We start from the raw sequence: 24,753 nt of genomic DNA, 5'->3' as shown, positions 1-24,753 counted from the left end.
CGTATTCTATAGTGCGTAAACGACAACTCGACATTCGGAGGAAAATCTTTCAATAATTAGTTTTTTGGAGTAATTGGTTATTGTCCCGTTGTTGCCGTTACTTGCCGAACCACGCACAAAGATAGGCCTCCTCGGAGTGCCGATTAGCACGTGCCCCGCTCGATATTGAGGTTGTGTTCTAACCTTTCATTTACCGCGGAAATCTACGATATACATCAAGGCTCCTGTTCTGCCTCGCCGCTCATGGCGAAGGCACTTGATCTTTTTCCCCCCATTGGGGAACAAACGGAAAGTTGCTCGAATTTCTTCGATAATGGCTTTGCCGGCCCCCTTCTACCGGACTACATGGACAAAACCGGCCTTTCCGGTCCGATTCACGTGCTTCGCATGGAAGCAATATCGGGTGTTTTACCTAAAAACCCATTCTTGATAAGGAAATCAGTAGAAAATTGCGTTGGATCGAAAATCGACGGTGCTTTTCCAGAAAATAAAGGTACAACGTATGCCCTCAAGATACGGAGTAAAGCTCAAATAAAAAAACTATTAGACCTAACCTCACTCATCGATAAAACTGAAATCAAAATCACAGAACACCCTACTCTTAATATGACCCGATGCGTAGTGAGATGCAGAGACGTCGTAGATATGCCCGATGAAGAGTTGAAGCAATGGTTATCCGGACAAGGTATTCGCGACATTCGCCGTATAACTAAACGCGTCGCCGATAAAAAGGAAAACACACCAACCATAATACTCACGATAGCCGGTACGGTGCTCCCCTCACACATTAATTTCGGATGGATCCGATGCAAAACAAGTCCATATTACCCAGCCCCATTGCAATGCTTCAAGTGCTGGTCCTTTGGACACACCCGTCCACGTTGTCAGCAAAGCTCACCAACATGCGGACACTGCTCAAAAGACCACCCGATAGAAGATAACACCCAATGCGAAGCCGAAAGCTACTGCAAACGATGCGATCAATATAACCATCCCATATCTAGCCGAAAATGCCCCGAGTATTGCAAAGAACAAGACATTCAGAGACTAAAAGTAGACAAAGGTATTTCCTACCCATTGGCCAGAAAACCATACGAACAAGCTCACCCCCATGTATCCTTTGCATCCATCACCGTCGCCAGTAAAAATCAACAAATTAAGGAGCTTTCTGCTAAAGTGGATAAACTCCAAAACGAGCTACTTAAAAGAGACTGTCCTACCGCACTCATCGAACCGCTCGATAAGTATAGAAATCTTATTTCCGAACTCATGATCAAAATGGATTCTCTGACCAGAGAGATGAAGAAGAAAGATGAACGCATCAAAGCTCTAGAAAAATGTTTGCAAAAGGATTCTCGATTAAACCTCGTAAGGAAAAATGGAACTATCGAAGATCTTCGAAGGTTACAGACCTCGAAGCTAAACTAAACAACAAGAACAAGGAAATATCGATTCTCCGAAACATCTTCGACCACCAACGTGAACAAACAGACAAAGTATCACCAACAACGTCTCAGAACCATTCTCTAGTTCGCTCCGGCAGTAAAAAACCAAACAAGAAGCCTAGTCAGCCTAAAACTCAAACAAACCATATGTACGACAGTGATACCAGTCCAACACCTCAACCTCAAACTCCGTCTGAAAAAAACTCCAAAAGAAACCATTCTCCGATGGACTCCGATGGATCATCGGACAGACCCAAAAGTAAACAACCTACCGGAAACGACATAAGCATCAATCTCCCTGCCTCAAGCTGGGATGAAAGTATGTCAGAATAAACCAGCGCTAATTTCAACTCATGCAATCAGTCACACTCCGAAAAACTAGTCATACCAGCAATTTCAAACTCCCCAAACAACAACAACGAACACAAAATCAATCAATAACGCACCGTCCACATACATCGTGGAGTTGACTGAATCGTCAACCGCATCAAACATTTTAAATGCAAGCAACCTCACACAGGAAACATCTCTCCGTCCAAAACCGAAAGGAAACCTCTACCAACTTAATATTGTGACTTCACACGGAACACAAAAGAGTAAACCCGCTCAGACTTTAGTTTTCCCGACTTCTCCTCGGGACAGTAGAGGCACCGTCGGTGCGGAAGTTACACCACCACCGGAACCGGCGGACACCCCTCTACATCCCGGGCGCGTCGGAAGAGGGACGGACAAGGGCAGTGCTGCCTATTCCCCTTCGGACAACGTGGGAATGAAAAAAATCGGAAACACAGTTTCATTACCTCTGCCGCCGGCGGGCCCCTCACCGAAGCCTTCCTGCGGTGGGGCAATGACGAACCCCGTGGTCACCCATCCGCTCGCTGCACCATCGGATACACGCAACGCTGAAACATACGACCGTTTTTTACTTCTTAACTACGGATCCGGTGCAATCACCCCGGCCAGCGCATCTTCAATAACAGCAGTGACCAGTACTCACCATGCCAGTTCGTCATCCCCAGCAACGCCCACCTCTTCCAGTAGAACATCGCCGGATCTCTCTTGTTCACGATCATCATACGCTAAACTACATCAGCCAAATGAACAAACCAATAACCAACAACCAAACCGAACTAAATTAGCACTACAATGGAACATAAATGGGATACACAACAATTTAGGTGACCTACAACTACTCATTCAGGACAACCCTCCAATGATTCTCGCAATACAAGAAGCACACCGTACTACCGTGGAACAATTGAATCGTTTGCTATCCGGAAAATATCGATGGACATACAAATGCGGAACAAACATCTACCATTCCGTAGCTATAGGAGTATTTCAGGACATTCCTTTCTCCGTGGTTCAACCAAATACAGATCTTCCTATCGTCGTCGTTCGGATCGAATACCCCTTTCCTCTATCGGTGGCATCAATATATCTACCGTGTGAAAAGATACCAAACCTCCAAAATCGTCTTCTACAAACTATAGAAGCCATACAAGATCCAAAGCTAATACTAGGCGACGTCAACGGTCACCACCCAAAATGGGGAAGTGTCACTCCTAACAACAGAGGCATTATTTTGTCTGATATCTCTGAGGCATTAGACTTGATAATACTTAATGATGGATCCACGACATTCACCAGTGGACAACGTACATCCGCCGTAGACATCTCCATGGTTAGCCCTAGCATTACACACAAGCTACTATGGCAAGCAAGCTCCGATCCACGAGGAAGTGACCACCATCCAATCACGATTCGCGTAGCAGACACACCACCAAAGACCACACGTCGCCCACGATGGGTTTACGAGAAAGCAGACTGGGAGAGCTTTGTCCTCTCATTACAACAAGAAATGGTTTCGCAACCCCCACAAGATGTGTCTCAACTGGTGCAGTTGATTCACCAATCAACCAGTACCACGATACCTAAAACCAGTTCTAAAGTCGGACGCAAATCATTGCAGTGGTGGTCAACCGAAACCAAACTAGCAGTTAAAGCAAGAAGAAAGGCACTCAGAAACGCTCGCCGAATCACAGATGGACACCCGGCAAAAGCGGCAGCCGCCGAACACTACCGTAAGACACGAAACGAATGTCGGCAACTAATTCGAGACGCTAAGAAAAAATCATTCGAAGAATTCCTCGACGGCATAAACTCCAATCAATCCCCCGCTGACCTATGGAACAGGGTTAACGCCTTGAGTGGCAAACGAAAAACTCTCGGTATGTCTCTCAATCTCAATCTCAATCTCAATCTCTCTTCATTACACACTGGATAAGTCCGTTCGACTATTGTGGTGTGATTACAATATCAGTTGATATGCATACAGCATCTGTGTGGCTTATCTCGTCACCAGGATTTGCTGTTTTTTATATACAATTATATCTTCTGCGTTGATGGTACATCACAGAGCAAAAGTTTTGGGACATATGTGCGCAAGTTCGGTACCATTTGTCTGCTGGTTGTTCTTCTGTAGTACCATTCTTCCTCACACAATACTATCAATACTAGTATCATCTAGCGTTAACTGCTAGCATACAGGTTTGGAATAAAGCCTTAGCCTATTGATGAGAAATCTTCCCATTTCTCTCATTACACGATTTTACTAGCAAAACTAGTTGCTTCCAAATTGATTCGTCTGTTACATAGTGTACCAATACACTGATTCTACATTAGGGTAGTTTTTCACTACAACCGTAAAGAACAATAGTAGTGAAATTTAATACTATTAAAGATTATATCAGCGACTTATCCCAAATCGCTGTATATCCCTCTTTTACTTTGAACCGCCATAGCGAGTAGTTGGTAATCCAAGCTATTTTTTCTAAAAATTACCATTCCGTACCATCTGAAGATTTCTTTTTAATTCAAGATGGAAACGAAATCAGTCCTGGCCTTTGGAAATTCCGGCGCTACATCGCCTACAAGTCGAAAACCCGAAAACTGCGAGTCTGACTCTCGGAGTGATCGGATCACGGCACCTGGCGATGCTAGTTCTGGAAATCCTTCAGGAAAACGTATGCCTAAGTCTCCAGCCATTCCGGATGGAAATCCTAATGCGAAGAAGACAAAAGGCAAAAGTTTCGAACGGAATCAAAACAAAAGACTCCGTAAGAAACCATCTGGGCGTACAAAACCTCATTCCGAGGAAAATAAACCCAGTTCAACAGAGCGTTTTCAGGTTCGTATGTTTAATGGATTGTTTACAACGGATCTGAAGGACAATCTGATGAGGATTTTAAATAATTTCCTCTTTACTACGCCTCCTACGTCTTTCATTCCGAGCTTCAATGGGTGCGGACTCAGGTTCGGGGTTGTCTGGTTTCATCCGGACAACGAGGACAGCTCGACCTGGCTCAGACAGAGGCTCGAAATGATAAACGAAGAGGCGGGCGAAAATAGGTTCGTGATAGAACCTTACTGTCTGCATCAGAACAGGATTTCATTCGTTATTCCATGGGATCCCGAGGAAAAATTGACGGAGAATGATGTTCTGAAGCGGATATATCTGCAAAACCCAGTAGTTCAGACGGTGAGATGGAAGGTTTTGAGAGCGGCTCCGGCAGTTGCAGGAAAACGACTGTTTTTCTGCAGTATTGACGATGGCTCTCTAAATCTTCTTAACAAACAGAAATTAAAACTGAACTACGGTTTTCAGAAAATTTCTGTTCGAACTATTCGGCAGGAATAATCAAGACCATTGAGTCTACACCTGTAAAGGTTAAAACAGATTGTTCAGCATCCTATGGGTGCAGAATTTACTTCTGGTTATATGTTTTTCTTTGTGCAGTCCAACAGAATGTTCAGCACCCCTAGGGGTGCAGAATTAACTTCTGTTTACATGTATTGTGTCGTCATTTTCTCCTAAATTACCCAGCTTCTAAACTACCCTGCTCCTTCCTTTCAGTCTTTCCTCTCCCTTCAGGAAAATGATGATAATACAGATCTTGCGGCAAGGCACAAATCTCCATACAACAAGGGGAACGTGCCATTCGAGCCAATCTGTTCTGATTCCTGATGTCTCTCAATCTCAACGGCTCAGTAATCAGAAACCCCGCAACTATAGCCGACGTAATTGGAGATTATTTTGCTTCGTTGTCGGCCTTGAACAAGTATGACAGCCCTTTCACTCGCAAGAACGAATGCTCTACCGATTCATTGGCAAATCTTATAATACCAGAAGACACCGAATACCGCCTCGATATCAACAAACCGTTTAGTATGTCAGAACTCGAATACGCATTAGCCCGTAGCAAGGGCAAATCAGCCGGCGCTGATGAAGTGGGTTATCCTCTGTTAAAACAATTACCTCTTGAAGGAAAAACCACCCTACTACGTATTCTAAATAAGGAATGGGCAAACAACACGCTTCCAATCGACTGGACGCACAGTTTAGTTGTACCAATTCCAAAAAATAATGCCGCTTCAACCCCAAACGATTTCCGCCCAATATCCCTAACTTGCTGCTCTAGTAAGATACTAGAAAGAATGGTCAACCGCCGGTTAGTCCACTACCTTGAAAACGGAAACTACCTTGACCATCGTCAGCACGCCTTTCGACCAGGTCACGGCACCGGAACTTACTTTGCAACTTTAGCACAGGTCCTACAAGACGCCAAAACAGCTAATCTGCATACGGAAATCGCCACGCTCGACTTAGCTAAGGCCTACAATCGCACTTGGACACCAGGAGTAATCAAACAACTCGCTATGTGGGGTCTATCAGGACACATACTGTATTTCCTACGAAATTTTCTCCGCCGACGAACTTTCCAAGTCGTCATAGGCAACCACAGATCAAAGGTCTTTCCAGAAGAAACCGGCGTACCACAAGGCTCAATTATATCCGTTACTTTATTTTTAATAGCAATGAACGGAATTTTTAACGAGCTTCCGAAGGAAATCTACATATTCGTATACGCAGATGACGTAGTGTTAGTTGCCATTGGCAAAACAACGATAGCTTTAAGAAGAAAAATACAAGCAGCCGTAACAGCTGTTGTTAAATGGACAGTTCGAACCGGTTTTCAACTTTCCCCGGAAAAAAGCACCGTAACACACATATGCTCCTTACGACATCGTCCAAGCCGAACTCCCGTTATAGCCAACAAAATTGCAATCCCGAACAAATCTTCAACACGCGTCCTCGGTATAAGAATTGATCGTAGATTAACCTTTAACGACCACTTTAAAGAGGTAAAACAGGCGTGTAAGACAAGGTTGAATCTGCTACGAGCACTGTGCAACCGACACCAATCGAACAATCGCGATGTCAGATTCCGCATCGCAGATGCAATCGTAGATAGTAAACTGATGTACGGTATCGAGCTGACGGCTATATCGACGGACTCTCTCATATCAATTCTATCACCGGTGTACAACAAAGCAATCAACATAACATCCGAACTACTACCTTCCACTCCTTGTACGGCAGCCTGCATCGAAAGTGGCAGACTTCCCTTCTCTCTCCGAGTAACAGAAACCATCAGCAAAAGAGCCGTGTGCTTCCTAGAAAGAACTACCTCAAACTGCGACAGAGTCTTTCTCCTCGACGAGGCGAATCGACTTCTATCAAGAGACACCAATCAAGAGCTCCCCCCGGTGGCTGAATTCCACTGGAATGGAGCCAGAGACTGGAACGCACCCCGCATAAAGATCGACCTCACCATTAAGAACAATTTTAAAGCAGGCGCTAACCCCTCTGCGGTCAATAAAGCAGTCACGGAACTACAACAAACTAGCTACAAAAATTACCACGTTCGTTTCTCGGACGGCTCAAAAGCTAATGATCGAGTTGGAATCGGTATCACAGACCTTGTTACCGGTTCATCTTTCCGTCTTCCAGATCAATGTTCCGTTTTCTCCTCAGAAGCAGCCGCGGCCCTTATCGCTGCAACCACGCCCGCGCCAGATTCAAAACCGATCGCTATTTTCACAGACTCGGCAAGCGTTGTCAGTGCTCTCTCCTCATACACTTGCAATCATCCATGGATACAGGATATCCAGTCTCTGACTCCAGCCAACACAGTATTCATATGGGTCCCAGGACACTGCAAAATCCGCGGAAATGAAGAGGCCGACCGTCTAGCTGCCTCAGGAAGAAAGGCCCCCTTTTATACTAACGAAGTCCCAGGTAAAGACCTAAAACGTTGGATATCATCTGAGCTCAGATCAACATGGGCCACCGACTGGTGGAAAAACAGAACCCTTTTCATACGGAAAATTAAAAACGATGTCGAGCGTTGGGAAGACGTCGGAGACAAAAAGCAACAAAAAATCTTATCCCGCTTACGAACAGGACACTGTAGAGCATCACACAACATGGGGACCGAGGGTCCCTTCCGGAAATCATGCATCGTGTGTAATCAGCATAACTCAGTAGAACACTTTATATGTCACTGCCCACAATATCAAGGCGCCCGAACGCAATGGAACATTTCAGAAAACATCCGAGAAGCTCTGAGTAACGATCCTACTTCCTTAGCCGCACTTATAAACTTCCTCAAGGATACACATTTATTTGAACAGATTTGATTTAAGCAGTGACATACTACATGTACTATACACACCTAATTGTTTATACCACCTAGCTTCTAAGCAGAGACGAACCAGCCACCGGCTGAAAGTCTCTTTAATAAAGAAAACTAACTAACTAAGAGTGGTACGACTAATCTACGTGAAATGCCTCAAGCATGCAAAAGTACTGTTAATGCATCTCTTATATCTGACGTTTTGAGATATTTGTGCTGTCACAGTTAGACTGATTATCAATGACATAGACCGGTAATACGTCTATTGTTCAGCATATCCGCCGTATAACTAACCAGCGCCTAGTGAGGATAACAAAAAGGTTATATCATACCTATGCGAAAGTGGTGTGGTGTTTACTTTTAGTTCGTTTAACTAATAAGGCTGAAGAGACTTCGTGAATACTACTACCATTTTAATTACAAAATTTTATCTTATCTACATATTTAATTTCACTCTCGCGTTAGCGTATAAACCAGATTATCTTATTTCCTTTCCTGGCTTGTTAGCTGCGCAGTAACATAGAAATAAAGAAAACAGGCTTCTATTCACTTGCACCTATTTTCCTTCCCTTCTTGTCCTCATCGAGCGACTCCTAACTGCGACGAGTTAGATCACGAGTAGAAATTTCCTCCTTCCATCGAAATTAAGAAAATTCCTTTGCTTTTCTTTCTTTCTTCAAAGGGGTCAATAGCGTGAGACACGTGCTTATTCTATTTTACGTTCGCCCTATACGCAGGGTCGCTAAATAAACCTTGTATGAATCCATTTGCGGTAGTTTAATGCCTTTGCCGCGGGAGACTTCATTTCTTGTTGTCTTAATTTAAGAATCGATGTAGGAGATTTAGAATGAGCCTTACAATAACCGTCAGCCACAAGTGGTAAGTTTCTATTCTTGTAAGTAAGTGCTCACTCAGTGCTGTTCTTTGTGATGTCGATAGTCGAGTTCTGACATGCTTTACAATGTTGGTAATAGTTTTTCTATTGACCGGGGAACTTCCCAAGTTACACAAGGGACTGAGGTCCACTAAGAGATCTTATCTTTCTTCGGACAGTACCAGCCTAGATACCGTGTGGAATCCTGTGGAAAAAACTTCACTTCTCAGGCAATTTTCGAATTCCATCTTCAGTAAAATATGTCGTATTTTGAGATGATGCAAGTTTGAAGCACTTTCTGCGAAAGAAGTAAACCCATGACCTGCCAGATCGTGCTGAATCAGTCGGAAAGACTAGTAATCAGAAGGAGCAATGTCAGGAAAATACGGCGGGTGCAGAAAAATTTCCCACTGTCCCATATGAGCGTTTTCGAATTTTTTTTCACGACTTGCGACTTGAGGTCGAGCGTTGTCATGCAGGAGAATATCTTATCAGTTGGAGATTTATCACTATACACGAGCACGATTTATGTTTATACACGAGCATTTGATGCGCTTCAGCTGCACTTTGCTTCCAATTAAAACAGAAAACTAAAACTTCCCGCTAATGATGCTTAGTTTACACAAAATTGCTTATAATTAACACAGTGAAAAACAAGTTTTTCTTAGAAAACTCCAAGCAATATGAACTGGATATTAATGACAGATTTCTAACCAGTTGAAACTATCGAGACCAGCTGTTACTGTTCAATATTCATAACAGCCAGAACCATCTGAAAACGGACCGAACTAATTCGTACATCCAATAGATACCTCATCATTTTGATTCCTCAAATCATCCGCTAGATCACTATGTTGGGAGGGAGGATGTTCAGACGAGTGAAGCCGCTGATGATATTTCTTCTAAATCATATTCCGATGAAGCCAGCGGTATTTCTTTTAAATTATTTCCCGATGTTGTTGGCAGAACTGTTGTGTAATCTGGCGTCTCGTTGTCGCTGGGAACTAGTCTCTGTGCACCTACAGCAGAATATATATGAATATAATCGACATAAGTCGGTAGTATGCATTGTAGTATTCACAGTGATTGCACACTGCTTGGAAGCAAAGTGTTCAAACATATTATCTGTTACTTTACGACGCTTAGACGAACAAGGTTTCCCCTTATCACAAAAAGCTCTACTACAATGATATCTTCTTGTAATTAAATCACACTCACTGAATACTATGTTTTTGTGGTAGTTTGCTCACTGACGCTTTGTATTTCAAATATGCACTTTTATAGTTGGGTGTAGTTAATCTTTCATACCATAGGTAAACTTTTATACCAGAGGAAAACAAGAAGACCACGATAACCTATTTTTTTATACGTGGACTGATTACCTAAAAGCAGGTATTTTTTTTCAATATGGCGGTTACTGTCTTGTTAAACCTGTGATTTTTCATTGATTTAGTTCTTTTCAAATATCTCGAAAATAACTTTTTGCATAGTCTTGATGCCAAAGACTAATTTATTCGAAATTCATGAGAATTGAAAAAAAAAATGAATTTGGCGATGGAGAACCCGGACTAGTTCATAAAAAAGGAGTATTTCTAAGGAAATATCCATCTTCTCAATTTTGTTTCTCATATATCTCGAAGATTCGAAATTTCGAAAAGCTCTCTATAAATTTTATTGCTCTAACGCATTTATTCTTATAAAAACATCGTTTTTCAAAAATCGTCAAAAAGTTTTTTTTCAGGAAATTTTTTTATCGTTCACCTCCAACTTTCTTAAACATTAATTAGTTTCTTAGTATTTTTTCACAAGTGATGGCGAAACGAGGTGCGAATTTTTATACTGGTAAATTCATCTAGTTGACAGACCTTGCTAGTTTGTCGATATATAAATCTACTTTGGGACTATTAGTCCCCGGTTTCCCTTTCTGAAAGCACCGGTAATAATGTAGAAAAGCTACAAAAACGGAACTCACTTCGATTTCTCAGCAACGGTTAAACCGATTTTCACAAATCATGATTCAAAGTTAAACTCTTAGTGTCTTAAAAGATACTGTGCAATTTCATCCAGATCCGACATCTGGTTCCAAAATTATAGGACGTAGAGCATCAAAACTTTCAAACTGTCATGCAAAATGAGGCAAAACCGGTACGCTTCGTACGTGCTAGCGTACACCACCACCTAGCAGGGTGCGTGTAGGGTTGTTATATCTAAATCTATATTAACTTGACATAACCGTTTACAAATTGAAAATGTTATGGTAGTTTATACCCAAAGAGAGGTTTTGATTTTATTCAAGTTTGAATAAAAAATCTTGAGAGAACCTTCTAGTGATGTTTTCGAACATATATGTAATATGATAGGTGGACTAAAAACAGTTCTTTTTTATTTTACTTCCATATCAAGTTTTTTTAAATAACGAATCTAACAATTTATTACAAATAATGTATCGTCATTCTTCGTTCTTCTCTTAATCCCTTTTTTCCAGATTGTGGAATCCTACTCACCAGAGATGCGTGCTCAGCTGCTCCAGTTCGTGACCGGATCCTGTCGGGTGCCGCTCCAGGGTTTCCGTGCTTTGCAAGGCTCGACCGGAGCCGTTGGTCCGCGGTTATTCACTATTCATCTGACGGCAGATGCTCCTCTTCAAAACCTTCCGAAAGCACATACTTGCTTCAACCGGATTGACCTACCGATGTACGACTCGTATCAGTTGATGTACGACAAACTAACGCAGGCCGTTGAAGAGACGTGCGGATTCGCTGTCGAGTAGGGAACATATGACCTTTGGGGGTCTATCGCTGCGCGTGGATTTTCGGTCGTTTTGTTTTCTGTAGAATAAATCACTCGACATGCGCCTAATAAGATGGCGATAAATAATGAATTTTAATTTTTCAGTATATTAAACTAACAGGAAGCGAAATGTTTGGCTGATTTTTCCTCTTTCGACATAGCACAAGAGGAAGTAATCAGTCTTGGGAATGAATTCAACAACCTTGAATTTCTTTTTTTGGAAACGATCGGAACAAAGCTCATTCGAAATGCCTTCGAAGGAGAACTGACTTTGATCCAATTTTAGATAACAAGCCAATTGAAAAAAAATCTAGTGTTCTAACAACCGTACAATTTTCTTGCTAGTGAACAGTAAATTACTAATCAAATGTTTTTAAATCAAACCAAGTGAAGTAGAGAATCAACAACAGTTTTTCATTAGCAATTGTTACATAGTTGAACACGGTAGCTCAACAAATTTTTAAAGTATCCATACATCAAGTAAAATCGAACATAGTTAACTATTTCATCAACTTTTTATAGACCGTTTTTTGAGATCGATTCCAATGCGAAATTTTCGGAACACGTTTGGAATTTTTGGCGAGACTTTTCTGTAGCGAATGAAACATAATCGGTTAATCCAAGTAAGTGATATTTAGCGGTTTTGAAATTTTAAATTGCAACAGAAAACTACGAAAATATAATGAGATTATAATCTAGTAGATAAACAATATTGTCTTATTGTTCAGCAAGCGATGTTTTGTCAATGCGAAGGGTATAACACTTTAGTAGATCAAAATACCGAGCTGGAAGCCAATCCAGAAGGAGAAATTTATCGATCAGATAAAAAAATGAACATATTTATTGTAGGAAAAGGTTATACAATTTTCAAGAACACTATCGCATGTTCTAACCTATGGAAAGGTAGAGTGATTCATCGATATTTTGTTAAAGATTTGTTAAGTAGCGTTACATGTATACATAGAGAACCGATTGGTATGTATATTGGGAATCGAGTTAGCGTTTTCAGTAACCTTTAACCATCATCCTTTCTAGATAAAGTTAAGAGAAAAAACAGTCCCCGTTTTGTACATAGAATCATAGTCACCTATTGATAACCTACTGATAAAGGATAACTTGCAAGCTGTGCTGAATATGTAATGAAGAGTTGTATTCGAATATGAAACATGAATCACCTTCCATAATTTGCTAGAAATGTATTTAATTCGAACTGCGAATAAAAGTGGGCTAGTAATATGAGTACCCTTACGTGCTGTTGAGTTGAATTCATTTAGTTCCAGCCTAATAATATGGACGAATAGGATCGAAATAGTTAGACTTTTTTTATATCAACTTCGCTGGTATGCGAGACTTCGTGTTCCCTGTCACTAGGTTTAGTGCGATCAGAATTCAGTTGAGATCGTTTCCTCGAAATAAATAGGTAGGATTTATCAAACTGTATGTGATTGTGGAATGTGGAATGCAGCAAAGCAGAAGTTTACGTTGGTCCGCATATAATCGATAGAAACGTAAGAAAAAACCACAACGTATATAAATATTATTGTAAATTATATTGAATCATTTTATACAGTTAGCCAATAGTTTGCTTTTGAATTCATATCACATTACCCGCAACTTTCAAATGAATCGAAATAAAAAGTGTGCGGAATCAAATTACTTTACTTTCTATCCATTGGGTAGTTTCAATTAAAGTTTCCGCAGATCAAATAAACGATTCACTCGGTGACCACAGGTTGGGAAAGTCCGCCCAAAAATAGTGAAATGAAATTCCTCCAGGAGCACGAAAAAGTAGTTATCAGCAGGGATATACAAAGCAAAATGGTTTCAGAATGCAGATGTCGAAGTTTATTTAAAAAATACATGATTTGGCAAATAATTTATTTATGTGGAAAGCCAAGCACTCCATTTGTGACAATCGGGGCGCTCAATTGGCAGCGATCCACAAGCATATACTTCCACTTCTAAGTTCACACAATGGTCCTATGCTTTTCGGGCCGAATAACCATTACTCACAAGAGTGGCACAAGGCTTCGTGCCGAAAGACGGACGTTATCTACACAGATCTTTCCTCCGCTTTCGATATAATCAACCACGACATCACGGTTGCTAAGTTGAACAGACTTGGATTCAGTTCGAACATTCTTCGTTGGTTGCAGTCGTATCTTAGGAATCGTCGTTTAGCAGCTAAAATTGACGATCATACTTCCGGAGAGTTCCTCGCATCATCCGGAATACCACAGGGAAGTCATCTAGGACAGTTAATATTTTTACTGTACTTCAATGATGTCAATTTTGCCTTGGAAGGTCCTCGCTTATCGTTTGCTGATGATGTCAAGGTCTATCACATCATCCGCAACTTAGAAGACGCAGCCTTTCTCCAGCGGCAATTGTTAATCTTCGCAGATTGGTGTAATGTTAACCGTATGATTGTAAATCCAGACAAGTGCTCGGCCATTACGTTCACGAGGAGAAAAATGCCATTGCATGTCGAATACTTTCTGGATGAATCCTTGATTGGAAGATCGACTAGCGTTAAGGATCTTGGCGTCCATCTCGATGAACAACTTACATTCAAACATCACATCTGTTACATTGTAGCTAAAGCTTCCCGTAGCTTAGGATTCTTAATGAGAATGACTAAGCACTTTACAGACATACACTGTCTAAAATCGCTGCTCGCTTGTTCGTTCAACTCTCGAATATTGCTCGGCAGTTTGGAACCCATGCTACCTGAACGGTGCTCATAGAATTGAGGGAATACAGCGCAGATTTGTTCGCTTCGCTCTTCGCCGATTGCCGTGGACCGATCCTCATCAACTACCAAGTTATGAAAGTCGTGGGTTATTAATGGGTCTCGACACATTACAAGTGCGACGAGAATTATCACGCGCTTTGATAATAGCAGATTTATTTATTTATTTATTTAGGTATAATCAACAGACACAATATGGTCCTAATGATAATTTCTAGTAATATATAAAAAATTTCCAAGTATCCTACTGCGTGATAGATTGAAGTCAAATCCTGATGAAACGCGGTTGAATGATCTCTGCAAGCCAATAATAGCATTGTTAGCACCGTAGTTAGTTCGTCGTAAAGGAAGTCGAAGAAATGCACTGTTGCGAAGAGCCCGGGGTCGGACGTTGATATTAATTTCGCGGAGCAAAGCAGGGCAGTCAATCCTATCGGTCAAAACATCCGCTATCAGTGAAGCACGTGCCACATCTCGACGAACTTGTAGTGTATCGAGACCGATTAATAACCCGCGACTTTCGTAGCTTGGTAGTTGGTGAGGATTGTTCCACGGTAAGCGCCGTAGGGCGAAGCGAATGAATCTGCGTTGTATCGATTCGATTCTATGAGCTCCGTTTATGTAGTGAGGGTTCCAAACGACAGAACAGTACTCCAAGGATGAACGAACAAGCGAGCAAAACAGAGATTTTAAACAGTGCACGTCTGTAAAGTGTTTAGCCATCCTCATAACAAATCCTACGTTGCGAGAAGCTTTAGAAACGATATAGCTGATGTGTTGCTTGAATGTCAGTTGCTCATCGAGAAAGACACCAAGGTCTTTAACACACGTCGTTCTGACTATCGGGGATCCTTCCAGAAAGTAATCAAAATGAAATGGCTCTTTCTTCTTCGAGAATGTGATGGTCGAGCATTTGTCAGGATTCAATTTCATACGGTTTACTTTACACCACTCGGCGAAGCTCAACAACTGTCGTTGAAGAAAACCTGCATCTTCTGGGCTTCGAATGTAATAGTAGATCTTAACGTCATCGGCAAACGATAGACGAGGGCCCTCTAGAGTAAAGTTGACGTCGTTGAAATACAGTAAAAATATTAAAGGCCCGAGATGGCTACCCTGCGGAATTCCGGACGAAGCGATAAACTCATTGGAAACGTGATCGCCGATTTTCACTGCTAAACGACGATCTACAAGATATGACTGCAGCCACCGAAGGATGCTAGAGCCGAATCCAAGTCTTTCCAATTTAGCAATTGTTATATTGTGATTTATTATATCAAAGGCAGCAGAGAGATCGGTGTAAATAGCGTCTGTTTGTAAGCCTTTTGACATACCATCAGTCACGTAGCACATAAATGACAATAGGTTGGTGGTTGTGGAGCGCTTGGGCATAAAACCATGTTGAGTGTCAACAATATATTGCTTGCAGTGGTTGAAAATCGGTGCCAGAATAACCTTTTCAAACAGTTTAGGAACTGCACTAAGCGATGTGATGCCACGGTAATTGTTCACGTCTTTTTTGTCACCTTTCTTATACACTGGGAACATAAAAGAAGATTTCCATAAGTTGGGAAAAACTTCTTTAGAGAGTGACATCCGAAATAGTCGACAAAGGGGAGCAATTACACCAGTCGAGCAATTTTTCAATATAACTGCCGGTAAACCGTCAGGGCCAGAGGAGGTAGACGACTTCATGCAAGCGATTGCCGTCCGAATCGAATCCTCGTCAATATGAATGAGATTTAAAGAATTATTAGATTCTGGAACGTTGAGCGCGGCGAGTGTAATTTGTTGCGGGCTTAAAGTTTCGTTTGTAAAGACACGAGAAAATTTTTCCGAAAAAAGCTGGCAGATTTCCCGCTTACACGAAACAGTAAACTCTCCAAACTTCATTATAGAAGGTAACTCAGACTCCTTCCTTTGCTCGTTCACGTGTTTCCAAAAAGACTTCGGATTGGATTTCAATTTCCGTTGTACATTTTTCAAGTAGCTGACATGACAACGCTTGACAGTTTTCTTATATAATTGATTGATCTGGACATATTGATTACGCAGTGTGTATCCGCCATGTTTTGAATACCGTTTTAGGACGGCTCTTTTAGTCGTTTTCAGTTGTCTCACTACGGTGGTCTGCCATGGTGGATGCAGGGACAGCCGTTTGGATCGTTTTGGTACAAAGAAGTCAATCGCGTAGCTCATGACGTTAGAGAACGTTTGTACAGCAGCGTTGACATCATCATTGTCGAGAATTTCCTCCCAGTCAATATGTATTAGAAAGTCGGTCATTTTAGCGTAGTCAGCTTTATTAAAATTATAGCTGATGATGTCGGTCGTGTTGTAGCCATCTGGTGGAAGATTAGAGTTGAGCACAATATGAAGTAGCGGGTGATGTCGAACAGATTTGACCAAAGGAAACGGTGAGGCACTAATTATAGGTGCAACATCTGCTCTGCTCGAGAAGCATAGATCCAGCATTCGGTCGTTTTCGTTGGCAACAGGATTCGATTGGCGAAGTAAGTTCACACTATAACCGTCGAGCAAGGTCGTAATGCCAACATGGAATGTTGAAAGCGTCGGATCAGCGAAAAAGAATCCACCGGAAGTTCCTTGCCATTTGATTCCGGGAAAATTGAAGTCTCCAACAATTAAAATTTCGTCGATTGGACGCGCGTGAGTTGAAAAAATTTCATGAAGGGACTCTAAGTGAGCATTGATTAGAGCAAGATCGCGACATCGATCAGGTGGAAGATAGACCACGCAGAGGAAGAGTGTGAACTCGGCTAGCTTGACACTGATCCACAATTGCTCGACACGACTACCAGGCGTTGATTCGATCAACTGCGCTTCGAAACGTCTATGTACCGCAACGAGCACCCTGCCTCCGGTAGATTTGGGACTGTTAAGAGTACTGCGATCGGTTCGAAAAACTTCGTAACTGGCACCAAACCCCTGGACAGACAGCGTGTTTTCTCGGAGCCAAGTTTCGGTAAGAGCGATAATGTCAAAACAATCGTCTGAACTTGCTAACAAATACTCGTCGACACATGAGTTCATACCACCGACGTTTTGGTAGTAATTCTGCAGATTGGAGTTACTGGTTCGGACTTGCGATGGAAGGCTGGAAACTGGGATCGGATCAGTGCTAGAACCGTTCAATGCAGATGAGTACTTGCCATTTGTGGTGGTTTGGAAGACCCCCTTTTCGTTTCCGCACACAGGACCGGGACGGCTGACGATCGCTGGCGGCAGTGGCTCGACTGTGGGGAACGTATCGGGGGCTTCCATGATGCTAACTATGTTGCGTCCCAGTCCAACCTCAAACGATAAATCACGCGCATCAATGGTGCTGGGCAGCAAGAGGTTTCCAACGAGGGGTAGACATCTACAAGCGCGAGCAAGATCAGGACTTGGATGCAAATAAAAAAGACAATACTTGCCGTGGAGAAATGTTTGGAAGACTCCTTCATCACACCCACACACAGGACCAGGACGGCTGGAGGACGCTGGCTGCAATGGCTCGACTGTGGTGAGGGGTTCAGGAGCTTCCAAAATGCCTATAACAGTGCGTCCCGGTATATTTCCATGCAATCTCATAACGTCATTGGTGTTGTCAAGAGGGAAAAAGGCGATCCAGGTGTACCTTGCTGTTCCATACTCACAGGCGTACTACGGTCATTCTTATCTGGAGTAGGCGGAGAAACATCGATAGGCGGACACCAGACATCCTGCTTCCGGTTGTCCTCAAACTCGCGAAAGAGGACACCTTGAGGCCATGTGTCAGGATTAAGTGCAACATCACGATACTTAAGTTCAGGGTGTTGACGTCCATTCCTTTTTTCACCAGCGGGATGACCGAAATTTCGTCATTGCAATTCAGTCCATCTTTCGTTAGTTTTTCGACCATCTCTTTACTAACGCTGGGATGAAAGCGAGAGAGGTAGATCCATGCAAGAGGGGAAGCTAGCGGAACCGTTGCAATATTGCAGTTTTCGGCTGGTTTCCGCCCACCCATCAATGAACTGCTTGTCTCAAATACCTCTTCGCGACGACGTTTAGCAGCCGGACGAGAAACTGGATTCGCTGGCACCGATGACGAAGTAGAAACGATGCGAGACAGGCGAGATATTTGCTGGCTATTTTTTGTTATTTCGGCTTTCAGCTCAGCACATATTGACTCAGTTTTTTCAGCAATAGCTGAGACAGCTATATTCAACGATAGGATCGACTGTCCCGTTTTGCTCAACGAAATTAATATTAATGTGCGACTCAGAGCTCTCCGCAACAGTGCTTTTCTTCGACTTTCTATACGACGTACCAACTATGGCGCAAACGGTTCTATTATTGGTGTACAGAGATAGTTCAACCGCGTTTCATCTGGGTATTATTTTAATGTGTCACGAAGCAGAATACGTAAAAATTTTCTGAATATTATTAGGAATTATCATTAGGACCAAATTGTGTCTGTTGATTGTAAATAAATAAATAAATAAATAAATAAAAGACCCAATTCACCGAACGCACTGAAACTACTACCAATTGACATGTATTGTACCATCATGAATTCGAAAATATCCTAAGGAAGTAAAATCGGGGGAAGAAATCCAAATCCACGCAAATAGTAGGTCCAAACGGTCCTTAAAGTTTGGAGATGGTCGGTTGAATGGGGGAATTGGACCGAATATTTTCTTGTGATGTACATTTTGATTCCGTGCAACCTTTATCCTTTCAAAATTTTAATTTCTATAGAATGTGGAGTTAACACAAATTTCGGTCACTAGTTTGTAGTAAACATTCTGATATTTTTTTGAGTCTATTGGGGTATTATCCAAGAAGATCTGCAAATCAGAATAGTCTTCAGAGCAGTAAATTTTTAGAGTCGTCACTTTTGTAGTGATTTGAAATTTTTCACTCTCACCTTGTAAAACCAGAATACGGTTTTCCAGATAAACTAACGCGATTGGTCAAAGCAACAATCGCCCTTATTCTGAATAACGGCGTATTGGTTTTTCGATCAAAAATGGTTCGGTCGAATCCTAGCTTTGATTTTGCTAGCGTTATTAGGAATGCGAATGAAATACGATTAAAAAAAGGCGGGTGAGTAATGTCAGAGACATAACTGGATGTCGTGAATACGAAAACAACTGACATGTTCCTTAACACTTCCGAATATCAATTAGTTGATCAATTGTATGTATTATGGAAGCATTCGCCTTTTTCACTACTAGAATTTGAAACGATGCACCTAATTCCAGGCTGAACTGTTGTCCGTGGGTGCGATACTGATATGGTTTGTGTAGGTGTAGCGTTTACAACCGATTATAATCTTCCAATGAAGAAAACATCAATTCGCTGGGTTGATCAATGATACAATAGGCCTAATATATTGAAAGAAACTATCAATAATAAACTATGTACTATGTAGGGATTCGTTTCTAGCATTCAGAAAGGCCAAATTGCGTAATTCTCTACGACATTAAACTCTTTAACATTTTTCGCAAAAACTTGATCTCGATTACTGTGAATTTAACACAGCGAAAAGTGCACAAATCTAACCAAACTGTTATAGATTTGCACTAAACTGAGGATATTTACCTTTGATTTGCGAACAACAAATCCTAATAGTTCTTTAGAAAACTTTTAGAGCCATTAGAACGGCTGATTTTGTGTGTTGTTTTGTCGTGAATACGACTTACTTTACTATGGGGTGCCTTTTCAAAGTTAGCCATATGGAAGAATGGGCAGAACTTAATCGTGAATATCTCGACTTGTATTAATGGTAGCAACATAATTCTTTCACCATTTCATCAAAAATATGATCAGGAATTTAGGATAATATTTTGATCAGTGTGAGATAACCACAAACAACTCAAAAATTAAGTTTTCTCAATATTTCAAAATAATGCGGAAAACTCTTTACTTTCGCTTGGGTTTTTCGCGCAAGGACGACGATTTTGAGGTAGTCAGGCACATATCTTCAACTGAATGCGTATAAAAGGGGAACCGTGGTGAAAATCGATCATTTCTTTTCGTGCGTTCGATGGGAGCAGACGTCGTGGGAGTTAAACCTTCAACCAGCAGCGACGGAGAGAGCGCCTTTTGCGTGGTTAAAACCTCAAACGCTCAGGTAGCAACTTTCATTCGCTTGCTGGCCTTCAAGGCGAGCAGACTGCCATCACGAGAGTTAAACCATCAACCAGCAGCGACGGAGAAAGCGCCTTCTGCGTGGTTAAAAGCTCAAACGCTCAGGTAGCAACTCTCATTCGCTTGCTGGGCTTCAAGGCGAGCTGACTGCCATCGCGAGAGTTAAACCATCAACCAGCAGCGACGGAGAAAGCGCCTTCTGCGTGGTTAAAAGCTCAAACGCTCAGGTAGCAACTTTCATTCGCTTGCTGGGTTTCAAGGCGAGCAGACTGCCATCACCAGCAGCGACGGAGAAAGCACCTGCCATCATTTGGTTTTCGGTAGTCATAACGAGAAGTTCAATTTTCAGATTGTAGTTCCGCAATATAGGTTTAGAATTCAGAGCCTGCGTGCTGAAACTGGATTCTGGAACTGTATTCCGGAACTAATTTGAGTTTCGAAATTGCAATTCTAGAATTGAAACTGGATTCTGAGTCTGTTTTTGATTCTAAATTTAGTTCTTGAACTCTGGATCCAGTTCTTTATTCCAGACTTCTTCTATTCGGTTCTTTTTAGAACCATAATAATACTCCTAAAGAATTATGCGGAAATTTACTTTACTGTACTCTATAAAACCCATTCTGGTAGTCATGGCGAAAAATCGTCTTCATGTTTTAGAGCTTAGTTCTGGAATATGGGTTTAGAATTCAGAGTCTGCGTGCTGAACTAACTCAAATCGTCACCATTTTTTTTATTATAAAGAACTATACTGCTTATTTCATAGTATTTAAGTGCGTTTCAGAATGTTTAATGTAACTAATCTGTAATTTAGTCTAGGCGCATCGTTTAAATTTCTAGTAATGAAAGAGGGGAAAGTTGCACAATTCAAACAATCGATGAACTACCAATTCGAATTCGGAAGCATAAATAAAGCGTGTCATATTCGTATTCACGACATCCAGTTATGTCTCTGACATTACACACCCGTACTTTTTTTCACCAATGCAAATGACAGGCAGCTGTGATGTAATCGCTCTTGTCGGAAGCGAAACTAGCTTTGCAAACGACACAAAATACATCTGCTCGCAGTGGCGATAGAATCCAAACTGATCCAATTTTTGTTAAGAAGTTTCTTATTACGTGATTTCGTTTGTAGCTTTTTCACTAATGGGCGGTCCAGGGCTATAAAAATAGCAGCATATAGAATTTTAATTTCGATTATTTCATTTCGGATTTGCATTTCATTGAAAGAAACTATCTGGATGTTTTACGGGATTCATTCCTGCCTTGCAGAAGGGCCAAATTATGGAACTCACTACGATATTAAGCACTGTTCGGAACATTTTTCTCGAACGATTTGTTGTACAGCAGCAGATATTTTGTTCTCTTCCTCAGAACGCGTTCTGATTGGCTGGTGTTGACATGGGTCAAACGAGACAGGTTTTTCAATAGTGTACTATTGAAATACTTCAATGCTGTTGCTATACACGTTTAAGTTGAAAAATTTCAAATCAATGGTAGTTAGATTATATAAATCCTTCCACAGATCACTGAGCTATGAGCTTTCAAAATACGAGAAAGCAAACGAGGGTTATGAATTATCCCCTTTCATACTCGTTTATACCAAACATTTCAAGTAAGTTGAATTATTTGAGATTATGTCACACAACTGAAAATTTTATCATAAAATTGTGATCATATTTCCGATGGCATGTAGCAAAAATTATGTTGATTTGTTAGATACAACAAGAGATATTCACGATCAAAAACTTATCACTCTCTCAGAAGGTAAATTTTGAAAAGGCACCCCATAGTAAAGTAAGTCGTATTCACGACAAAACGATACGTCGTTATTCAGAATAAGGGTGAATGTATACAGTGGTGTGTTACGTCAAAGTATCTGGGAGGCTTTCGAATCTCAGAAATGACTACGGCAAGATGATGGACTCTCTTGTCTCTTATTTAATACTACTTTGGAAGGTGTGATTCGAAGAGCGAGGATCGACACGAGCGGTACGATCTTCCGAAAGTACCTCTGTGACACATAACCTTGAAAAGGTGATGAAAACATGTATCGGACAGAAAGCTCAAGTAGGCGAATAAACGGTGACGATATTAAGGTGGTTGACGAGTTTATGTAATTGGGTTAATTGGTGACCGCCGATAATGAAACCGAAAGAGAAATTCAGAGGCGTATTTTAGTCAATTTTCAACAGTGAAAAATAAATCAAAAACAAAGTTTTCTGAAACTTTTGGAAACAATTGGGAAAATTCATCACGCTTGGTTACCTTTATCGCACCTGGACGACTGGAGGTGTATAAAACATAAACTGGTCTAAAAACGTTCATTTCCTCTAGTGCGCTAGACGGAACTGGACGTCATGGTGAGGACCTTCCGATTCTGTAACAACAAACCTTGTATAAAGCGTCAAGCGCTCAGGTCTTTCTCTCATTTGGATTTCGGTCGTCGGGCGGAGCAGTCGCCAGCAATGAAAGCAGACCATTTGCGTTGTACAAAACCTCAAACGCTCAGGTCGTGCTCTAATTTGGACGCGTATCTGCTAAATACTGGATCTGGATTTGGGAACTGAATTTTGGATTGATTTCTGTGAATGAGTACTAAAACTGAATTCCGAATCTATTCTAGTCAACCTGATTCAAATTCAGGATATGAATTTTAGATCGGGAATCTGGAACTAAATGTTAGATCTGAACTCCGGACCTGAAATGCGGTACTGATGCGAAAATTCGGTACTTGGATTCTGAGCTGAGCTGAAGTAGATCGCCCGTAGTTGCACTTCGTGATTGACCGAATGAGTGGAAATGTACAATGAACCAAGAAAATGAAGCTTACTTACCTTACCTAACAGCTATAGGCCTGGGGTGTCCTTTGCTGTATCAAGCATACGTCTCCACATAACTCGGTCCATGGCTGCTCGTCGCCAGCCACTCAAGGCACGGATGCTTCAGAGATCACCCTCAACTTGATCGATACACCTTGCTCGCTGGGCTCCTCTTCTTCTTGTACCAGTCGGATTAGATTCAAGAACCATTTTCACTGGGTTGTCGTCCGACATCCTTATGACATGCTCAGCCCATCGAAGACGTCCGATTTTAGCTGTCCGTACGATAGGTGGTTCTCATAGCAGCTGTTGCAATTCGTGATTCATACGCCGTCTCCACGTTCCGTCTTCCATCTGCACTCCGCCATAGATGGTCCTCAGTACCTTTCTTTCGAAAACACTGAGGGCGCGTTGGTCCTCTGCCAACATAGTCCAGGTCTCGTGGCCATAGAGAACAACCGATTTAATGAGCGTTTTGTAGATGGTCAATTTAGTGCGGTGGCGTACTTTTCTCGATCGGAGGGTTTTTCTGAGTCCAAAGTACGCACGATTCCCTGCCAAAATACGTCTATGAATTTCTCTGCTGGTGTCATTATCGGCGGTCACCAGTGAGCCCAAATACACGAACTCGTCAACCACCTCGATATCGTAACCGTCTATCAATATTCGTGGTGGGAGGCATAGTGTTTCTTCTCTAGAGCCTCTTCCTCTCATGCAGTGTTGGTGATTACCGAGAATTCGACAAAAGCTGCTATATTGCTATTTATATTGTATACAACATTTTCAATCCGGTAGAAGATGCTACAAGAACTCGAGTCTCTTAATGCATGAACCTTGAGAGAATTTTGCTACATTTCTTCGCTCCACATCATACTCTGAGTATTTCACACCCTTAAAAAAATTTACAGTCTGGTAATCATCGTTGCTGTGTGGAATTTCCAAAGAGAGAATCGCAAGTTGACAATTATCGCAGAAAATCGAATCGATGATTCAACTTGATGATTCTCAAACTAGATTGCAATATTCCAAAACCCTTGTGTGGAGCATTCACAGACATTCTCATAGACACAACTTATACAAAGGTTATATGCACATAGTTAGAATAAGCGGCAATAGTAAAATGATTCTATCGCAATTATAAACTGCCAGCATAGAATCGAATCGCGAAACGAGAATAGGCGACCGTTTGTTGCTTCAGAGAGGATCCAGACAGCAGCGTGCTAACCTTTGATTCTCAGAAATGTCATCGAGAGAAACTCTCTCTCGCATTGGTGTCGATTCTATGTTAAATGAGCCATGCCAGGTTTTTTTTGTTGCGATGATTTCCGTTTCTCTTTGATGGCACTGATTCAATCGTTGAAGAGTTGCCAGTGAACGTTCTTTGATGCGA

General features: G+C 41.6%; 1 protein-coding gene across 2 annotated transcripts in view; it reads left to right on the top strand.

Moving 5' to 3' along the window:
* The window catches only part of LOC131439227 (E3 ubiquitin-protein ligase SMURF2), a 78,758-nt gene extending 65,537 nt beyond the window's left edge, over positions 1-13,221 (top strand). For both annotated transcript variants that reach the window (XM_058609992.1, XM_058609991.1), the window contains exon 13: positions 11,344-13,221. In XM_058609992.1, the coding sequence (XP_058465975.1) occupies positions 11,344-11,628 (285 nt within the window). In that variant the 3' untranslated portion in view covers positions 11,629-13,221. The remainder of the gene's footprint in view (positions 1-11,343) is intronic.
* Positions 13,222-24,753: the final 11,532 nt, after the last annotated feature.

This window comes from Malaya genurostris, chromosome 3, assembly GCF_030247185.1.
Source record: "Malaya genurostris strain Urasoe2022 chromosome 3, Malgen_1.1, whole genome shotgun sequence".
Lineage (NCBI taxonomy): Eukaryota > Metazoa > Arthropoda > Insecta > Diptera > Culicidae > Malaya > Malaya genurostris.
This window is presented reverse-complemented; position numbering and strand designations above follow the sequence as displayed.